The sequence below is a fragment of the Limulus polyphemus genome, unplaced genomic scaffold, assembly GCF_000517525.1.
Source record: "Limulus polyphemus unplaced genomic scaffold, Limulus_polyphemus-2.1.2 Scaffold2415, whole genome shotgun sequence".
In the NCBI taxonomy this organism is placed as follows: Eukaryota; Metazoa; Arthropoda; class Merostomata; order Xiphosura; family Limulidae; genus Limulus; species Limulus polyphemus.
The window spans coordinates 131,108-140,728 of record NW_013668025.1 but is presented as its reverse complement, the minus strand read 5'-3'; the positions used below and the strand labels follow the sequence as shown (position 1 = coordinate 140,728).

General features: G+C 34.5%; 1 protein-coding gene across 2 annotated transcripts in view; it reads right to left on the bottom strand.

The window, feature by feature from the left end:
• Positions 1 to 9,621, bottom strand: part of LOC106466897 (nuclear pore membrane glycoprotein 210-like) — a 138,062-nt gene that overhangs the window by 15,526 nt on the left and 112,915 nt on the right. For both annotated transcript variants that reach the window (XM_022394975.1, XM_022394976.1), the window contains exon 41: positions 2,243 to 2,493. In XM_022394975.1, the coding sequence (XP_022250683.1) occupies positions 2,243 to 2,493 (251 nt within the window). The remainder of the gene's footprint in view (positions 1 to 2,242; positions 2,494 to 9,621) is intronic.

The following is a 9,621-nucleotide window of genomic DNA, read 5'->3' as shown; positions in this document are numbered from 1 at the left end:
CACATTTTGTCTTAGCATGTCATCATCCCTATTTTATCCATCATCCCTCCAAAAAGGAACAAAATTAAACGTAAATTACTCTCTATAAAATCGTTGTTGCTCAAACAAACCATAATTTTTATAGTTTTCAATTTTGTTTGGTTACAGAGCTAATAGAATAGAAAATCAGACCCTTCCTGCCACACTCACCTGTCACATCCTCTCTTTCACAATTTGTTGGTAGCTCTCTCTTACGTTTCATTATATATTACCTATAACCAATAGAAAGTCAAGGTTTTCATCTATCAAATGACGTATTGTATAACGTTGTATTACGAACATAATATCATCAATTTCACTCATAGTACAAGATTCATTCCCATGGCTTTGTTGCATTATTTAATTAAATAAAAATTATTAAGTGCATTACTAACTATAGTATAAGAAATTAGGGTTAACTCTCTCGAAACCCGACAGCAAGAAAAAAGAAGATTAGGTACGTACTTCATTTCTTGTTTTTCACATTTATTCTTTAAATCTTTCATAGAAAAAAATCATATTTTCTAGTGAAGTATTTTTAAGAAAATAAAATAAAGATTTGTCCATGAATTTAATGAGTATTTGTTTTGAATAGCCTGTGTGAAAAGTAATTTTCATGTTAAAATTAAAAATACTTTTCCTCATCTCAAATTTCCTTTGTGTAATCCTAAAAACCTCTTAAATGCATTTCAAACATATTTTTTCAGTACTTATAGTTCATCTGTTATTTTTCTATCTTATCTCGAAATAGAATCAGTCAATTCAACCGACCGTGTAACCACCAAAAAAAAAAAGAAGATATAAATCTAAATTACTCTTCTTTTTCTTTCTAGAATGACTTCAATTTCTAACATAAAACTATATTTGTTTATCCTAAGTAGCTCTACATTCATAACTGTATACATCTATTTATAATTAAATTTTATTGTTTTTTTTTGCCCTTTAAACCGTGTCTAACTACTATCCTTGCCATTACAAGTTGTAAATCACTCAGGGAATGTGCAACTCACGTTATGCTAACGAATTACATTACCCACGAGCTACTATAAGCTGCTCACGTGTGTGCCTCATGAAAGGTTTTATTATTATTATTATATGAATAATATGAATATTATTATTATTATATATTTTACTTAATCTAATCTTAACTAACCTAAAATAATCCCTATTTTTACATTTTAGTTACTTTTATAATTAGACAAAGAATAAAAATGAAAAACAAGAAATAGAATACTTAACCAATCTTCTTTTTTCATGATGTCCTTTGTTGAAGATAGTTAACTCTAATTTTTTATATTAATGATAGTAATGCACTTTATAATTTTTATTTATTTAAATAATGCACCAAAGAATATACACTAATAACACGCAAAAAGTAGACAAATTTTTCTGGCATTCTAGCTATGTGACAAGAGTCATTACAAAGGCATCCAAGCTAGTTGTTAACTTTCTCACAGGAATGATGTTGGTACCCAGAGTGAAACTGATATTTAACCATTCAGAACATAACTTATACAATGTCATTTGATAGGTGAAAACCTTGACTTTCTATTGGTTATAAGTAATATATAATTAAACGTAAGAGAAAACTATTAACAAATTCTGAAAGAGAGGATGTGACAAGTAGGTGTGGCATGAGGGGTCTGATTTTCTAATCGACAGCTCTGTAATCAAACAAAACTGAAGACTATAAAAATTATGGTTCGTCTGAGCAATGACGATTTTATAGTTAGTAATCCCTATGTTGAATTTCATTCTTATTGGAGGGGTAGTGAACAAATTAGAGAATATGGGATGCCTACAGAAAATTTGTCACCTTTCTGAGACTAGGGGAAATTCAGGATTTTTTTTAAATATTGGCTTATAAAATTAAGAACTAAAAACTAATATACTATTAAAATATGGATTATTAGCTACGATGTTATGCTATTTTAATTGGTATAACATAAACAAAACGTAGTTGAATAAAATTTTGAATGTAAGACACTAAAACTTTGTGTCATGCACAGTAATCGGTACCTGTGGAGATAAGATTAATTTAATCATATAAATATGGGTACTCAATGTGTTCAATGGTACTTGGAAAAGTGAAAATATCCTAAAATAGTTGCACATCTTGAAATACTACTCATGGTACACTATTCTTTTTCAGGAATGTTATGATATGTTTAAAGTTTTACAATTTTTAATATGTGTACAAAAGTAACATTAATACACTTCTTACCACCACACATTCCAAGACTGAAGTTACTCCAGTAACACCAATAGTTTTTGTTGGTTGAATATTACTCAAAACTAGTTCTTCCACATAGGTGTGAAATCCTGGTATAAAATTCATGGTTATGTATGACGGCTGTTCTGGAGCTGAATATAAAGCATTTACAAGATAAACCTTCAGCTGTAGTTTGGACTTCAGAACACTCACTTGATGTTGTGAAACTGTACTGATGGGTTCAATACTACAAAAATACTGACCTAAAATAAAAACACAAAATTATGAAAAAATAGAGCACCACAAAAAAATCTTAAATTCTGAATAAGCCTACAAGGATTTTACTCATCTAGATACTAAAATTGAAAAAAAAAGAAAGAAAGTAGTTTGTTCTCCCACTTTTTGGATATCTTATGTGTGTTCTTTATTAAGTTATTTTCTTAAAATGAAATGAGAAATACACTTTTGTAAAAACAATGACGTGAAGTAGTTTTGAAGTACTTCAGCCTACATCAGCCAAATTAATATGCTTGTGATGATATAAAAATAATTTCAATTCTAAAGTGACTTTCATTTATGTTTAATTCCAAAAACTAGTTTGGATGAATACTAAGAACTATTATGGTATATCTATGAATGTTGTTTAATACTAAATATCGGTGTTGTACAAAAACATGTAAATTTTCTTCTGACATTTACTGAGCTTATCAATCTTGCTGTTATAAATGGCTTTCAGGATAGTCTGATAGGTTCTAAGTGCAGCTCTAAATGACCCTGGCTATGAGAATAAATAGTGTGTAGTTGTCCATTACCATACACAGTCAATCCAATAAAAGAAAAAAAAAGGAACAATTTAATTTTCTTTATTATTTTTCAACTTTTCACTTTACCCTACGTTGCTGATTTCACAACGGTTGTTTTTAGGGTAAAGAACAAAAATGGATAAAATATAAAAGGTTTACTGCATATTCTGATATTCATTTAAGAAATTATGAAAGTAGAATATGAAAAATGTAAAACAAAAAATGTTTTTATTCTTGACATGAAAATCACTAGTCATAGTTTGAGTCATTTTGACTCTATAACTTCACATACCAATTTGTAAGAGGAATACTTTAATCAAAATTCCGATTTTTTTGTGTACTACATGTATGTAATGTTTGCTAAAAGCTTAACAAATTTTGTAAAGATACATGTAAACTTGGAATTATATTACACATTAATTCATCAACACAGACTTGGTCCAACTGATCAACCCCATGCACATAGGGTTATGCTCTTCAAGGAATTGTATTTAGAACACTAAATTCCAACTTTGTATAAACAAAGAATCAAAGTTACCAGCATGCTATCACAAGTAATTTTTTATCTAATTTTTTTCATTCTTAAGTTTACAATTTTTCATTTTAGTTATTTCCAGAATAATAAATATAAGAAATTTATAAAAAAAAAGAAATTTAATAATTATACTTTTTCAAGATATTGCTTTTTCTTTTAGGTAAGGTTGTTGTTGGTAAATAAAGTAATTTTTATTTACTTCACATATGGAATTTAAAATAAACATAAAAAAATATTAAACTTCCTAAGACTACTACAATCTAAAAGGTTTTTCTAATTAAGTTATAAGTGAGTTAAAATCATTTCTTTAGTAATAAACCATGAAACTGAAGCCAAATAAACTGTCATCAGAATAAGCTAATCTTGTAAAAAGTTAACTAAATTAAAATCTTCTCTTTTCTGTTGGTCATAAACAGTCAAATAGCAAATGTCAGAATTATAGACAAAGTTTGAAAAACAGGATGTGATAAGAAGGCATGTGGTTTGACTTTCTTATTTATATCTCAGTAAAGCAGGAAGACTGAAGGTTATAAATGTACATTAAGGCTTGGTAGCATCTGTACTATAAGTATGTAATTTGTACCAAGCTTAAAGAGTCATGTAGTGATAGAATGAAAATCTAAAACGGGCAATTCGAAATTTTACATGATACAGAGAAGTGAAGATTGATAATTTATTCAAATATTTCTTTTTTAAATTAAAACTTACATAATATTAAAATTTTAATTACAAAATACATTTTGATACCAATTTTACTGACACATATTTGTGGGTGAAATCACTGTAATTTTTGTTTCAATTATTCTAACCATATCAAGTGAAATCTTTCTGAAAGTCTTTGCCAGTTAATTCCCTAAAACAAGTAACAACCTAAAAACCAGGAATGAAAAATAAACTGATTTTTAATTGAGAGGTTATGTTGAAAGTGAAACTTTTTTTTTTACAATGAAAATGTATTTCTGATACGTACTTACCTCCTCTAACCCAAAGCTATCTTGATCTTGGTCTGCCCTCTAAACATTGTTAAAAATTTTTGCTAATAGTGCATCAGTCTTTTATACCCAATCATTTTTGCACCATTTCAGAACATGTGCTGATCATGTAACGCCCTCCACCAATCATACTATGCCACTTATACTAGCACAGCTAGCTCCCTCTACTATTCTAGAACAATATTCACTTTGAAGAATTGGCAGGTACAAACCAGAAGCACCAGCATATCAGTGGGGAGGAAGGGTGGGAAGTGAGTGAGAGGAGGTAAGTACCTATCGAAAATATATTTTCAGTGTAAGAAAATGTTACCTTCCAAAATGGTCTTACCTCCTCTCACCCAAAGCTAGAATCCTACATTGCAAAGCTGGAGGGGCTGGTAAAGGTGCATCAGTATCCAATCAAGTGGAAAGCAACCACCTGGAAGAACAAGTGTGCAAGAATATGAAAAGAAAGCACACCTGTGAGGTATAGCACTACTTTTCAAACAAGTATGCTCTTCGCCCAGTAATTAACACAGGAGCACCATGAGGGCAGAATTGAATTCACAGGCATCAATGGACTTGGGAAAAAGGCATACAGCACTGAATCAGTGGAGAAGTGCTGTATAACCATGACTTGAAACAGCATGGCATGGACAAACACAGAAGGTATAGTGTGTAAGCAACAAAAGGTCTGTATAAGTATGTGGCTAAGGGTAGTGCCTTGTATAAGATATTGTGATCAACAATTATGGCCCTCCTGGAAAAAAAAAACACCCAGGGGAAGTGCCTTACATTCAGCACTTGTATTCAGCAAGGCAAAAACATTTGGGAGAAGCACCTTAAATCCTGAATATTATAATCATTGTTTGGTATAGCAATGAGTATAATGATGATAGCACTCTTTTCGCTGAGTGGGTACACATGAACTATAAAGTCTAATTTTGATTGTTGTACAAAATCCACTAAGGAGAAAATTTCGATCCATCACTCCAGAGACTGGAAATTGGAAGTGACAAGGGCTCTCATGCTCCACTAGAAAAGGGGGGATACACACTGGGAAGTTTGGAGGTACGACACACCAGAGATAGTGCAGTGGGTGCCTGAAATTTTCTATTTTGAAAAGCAGAAGGACCCCAATTGTAAGAATCAGAGGTCAGTAGGAGCGGGCAGAAATCCACAGGAGTGTCAGGCCTTTATATATGAAACAATGAACACTGATAAAAATAAATAAAATTATAGATATACCCACACCACTCAAAAAGCAGCCAGTGGTCTTACAGAAACACCCCATCTCAACAGTGAGCATTATAGAAGTATATATATTTAGTGTTAATATAATATTAAACATACCTGACCAGGCAACACTCACCACCAGGTGAAATCCTTAAATATGATGTATTTAAACTAAATTAGATAAAGAAAAACAATATGTTGCCCAGTCTAAGGCAAACAGACATGTGTAGAACTGCCACAGGAGGAAAACAATAACTGACCAAGGGAGACGTAGCTAGGTCATGCAGGTAATGTGAAACAAATATATTGGTAGTTGTCCACATACCAGCCTGAATAATCTCCTCCAAAGGCTGGCAGATTTGAGCAGCTAAAGACATAATTAGTTAATGAATTTGGTGCGAAAAAACACTCTGCAGACAGAATGCACCAGTTGTATGAGTTGACGAACCCAACCAGTGAGGGTAATAGGTGACACACCACAGGAAACAGAGATATTTTGTGAAACAAGTATACGGGAATGAGAGCCATGAAAGGAAGCAGAACGTACCACATAACATTGCAGGGAACAAATTGGATAAAGAAAACAATCCAGATTCGAACAGGAGTACAGGTGGGAAATGGTGGTTAAGGAAACTAGAGAAAAAGCTAAACAACCTTCCTAGGCAGCAGATGTCTTGGGAAGGAAGGCCCAATCCAGATAGAGGATAACATATAGGAATGGTAAAGGATGCGGGAAACATTAATGGCATAAATAAATATTGGAAGGACTACAACTACATGCTAAGAGGAGGAAGAAATAGGTTTTAATGGAAAGATGGTACAAGGAATGCATTGTAATGGGTTCAAAGGGACATGGTAGATGGACCAGATGGAAGGGACTGAAAAGGAGGGAAATAATTGGAGAGGAGAAGGCTTTCCGGAAATAGGAGAAATGGAAGGTGTTCTACAGGGTAACCCTATAACTAGCAAAAGTTGTCACTGACAAACCCTGATCAAACAACCAGGTGAAGAATTGGAAGAGAAGAGGAACAGAAGGACAAGATGGGCAGAAGCCATGGTGAATGGCCAAAGTCTGCAGGAAGTCCAACGTTCCTGGTATACAGACAAGGAGGAAGGTCGAATGGTATGGGCAAGGAAAGGTGTTACATGAAGGGTGGGTCCCTAAGCTGAGGTAAGGGACTGGACAAAAGCCACACATGAAGATGGAGATTGGTGACCCTGGACAGAGGTAAGAGCAGGGGGTGATACTCCAGTAAGAGTCAGTGGAGAGGGAATCACGTCTGAGCAGACCATGACAAAGAATGAACCATAACCACCCATACCCTCAGGAAAAGGAGGAAATGATACAGAACCCAACAACCTGCCAAAAGTTCAATGATGTGGAAGACAGAGAGTAGCATCCTCAATGGACCATTGACCCAAAATCTCTTTGAACTTGAGGAAAGTCACCCAACCCACCAAGAAAGCGTTGGTAAACAGATAAGGCTCCAGACAAGTTGGAGTTACCTGTTGAGCTACCAAGCAAGGTCTTGGCACTGATCCCAGGGAGAAGGGTAATTGGATGGTGGTCCAAGAGATCGTGGGAGAAGTTCCATTGGTTGAGAAGCGTCCACTGAAGGGAATGCATGTGAGCTCAACCCAATGGAATGAGAGCTTCTAAGGTAGCCCACATCTTCAAGAGAGAACCCCTTGTGCAGTGAGAAAAGGAGAACTGTCTACTCCATACCCCTGAGCTGAAGTGGAGAAGGATGGGTCCAACAAAGATGGGAATTGAAGGAAAAAAAAACAATGGAATAAGATACTGAGTGCAGTTAAGAATGAATCTCTACAACTGGATCAGAAAACCTCATCTGATTAGCTTCCGGAAGAAGTAACCAGGCATGATTGACTGACTGGGCATGGGAAGAGGCAAGCAGGAGCCAGTTGTCCATGAAAAAGAGAATCCGAAAGACCCAAAGAGTGAAAATGATGGGCAAAAGAGCATACTACTCGAGAAAACATATGGAGCCAAAGAACGACTGGAAGACAAACCAAAGAAACAATGCGACGTGGAATATGAAGGTAGGCATCCCTCATGATGATTTGGTCACCCAGAGTTCCGGGGACTTTGTGGTGAAGTAAGGTGTTTCCAAATAGGAGTTCAACCAGGAAAGGTTGATGACAGGTCTCCAATCTCCCATCTTCTCAGAGACAACAATTAGATGGGAGTTCAACCCCAGTTGAGTGGCTATCATCCAATCGAGAGCCCCTTTGTGTAGTAGGTCTTGAACAGACTAGGCAAGATGACTGAAAGAGGTACAATCCTAAGAGGAAGGATGGAAGGAGATCTGGGAAGTGGTTGAGGGGGGGGGAGTGGAACTGAAGGCAGAAACCTTCAGATAGAACCTGTAGAACCCATAGAACTGTTGTGAAGTGCAGCCAAAAAGACACATAAACTAAACATAATAAGACAAAGTACTTAATACTAACGAACTAACAAAACATAGAACTTTGTAGTCTACAAAGTACATAAAAATAATGAACCCACAAAACTATGAAAATTTGATCTAAAACATAAAACAATAAGCAACACCCAAAGTACAAAACCCTAAAGGTACTTAGAAGATAAAAGACATGGAAATATTGAACTTTATAAGTCCACTCAAATAACTGATAAGACAAAGGACATGAAAGTAAACCCTACCCTAAAGCATGAGAATAAAAAAGCAACCAGTTAACAATAACAAATTTTGACTCAAATCTAATCCTCAAAAGGAACTTACAAACATAAACAGTGAAAGGATGTATAAATAACAATTACCCAAACATAACTATTGTGCAAAACCTGTACATATACCAAAAATTAAAGAAAAACAAAGTAAAAATCAAACTCTAAATGCAAATTTAAGCTAAAGCAACTTAAATGGTAAAAAAATTATAAAAATCTAACTTACCAAATAGTGAGCAGAGAAGACATGAAAGACCTAAATTGTCTTGTGAGGAAATTAGGTCAATCCATACAAGCTCACATAAACTCGCTAAACATGGGTATACCTACTGGGAGTGAAGAATACATGCTGAAAAACTTAACACAGATCTCTTAGGAAAAAGAACAATACTTAACTCAGGAGATTATGTAGAACACAGTAACAGGTGGAAAGTACCACAGAAAGAAATTTCCAACCCAGTAGCTATATCCTTCCTGATAAAAAATCGTAACATGAAAGTAAGAAATTGTTGGCTGAACTCCCTGCAAACTAAAGCCTGTACTTCTCCAGCAGACCTCGTTGACTCTGAGACCTGGGGATTTGTGTCATTGTCTACCGTTGTATGAATTTCATCATCTACCATATTAAATCTCAAATTCATATGAACAAATTAGAATTTGGAAAACAGAAATATTTCTAAAAAAAAATGAGTAGAAACAATGGGAATCAAACAGAAGAAGTCAAAACTTGAGAATTGAAAGTGTTAAAAATTTATGATTAAGTACAATCAAAATTTTGTAGTCACATGGAGAATGAGTTAAAACACATTTCTATACACTAGAATGCCAATCGAGAAAGTGATAATTATTCTAGAATAGTAGAGGGAGTTAGCTGCACTAGTATAGATGGTGCAGTATGATTGGTGGAGAGTAGTCATTACAGTAGAGGGAGTTAGCTGCACTAGTATAGATGGTGCAGTATGATTGGTGGAGGGTACTCATTAGAGCAGAGGGAGTTAGCTGCACTAGTATAGATGGTGCAGTATGATTGGTGAAGGGGTAGTCATTACAGTAGAGGGAGTTAGCTGCACTAGTATAGATGGTGCAGTATGATTGGTGAAGGGGTAGTCATTACAGTAGAGGGAGTTAGCTGCACTAGT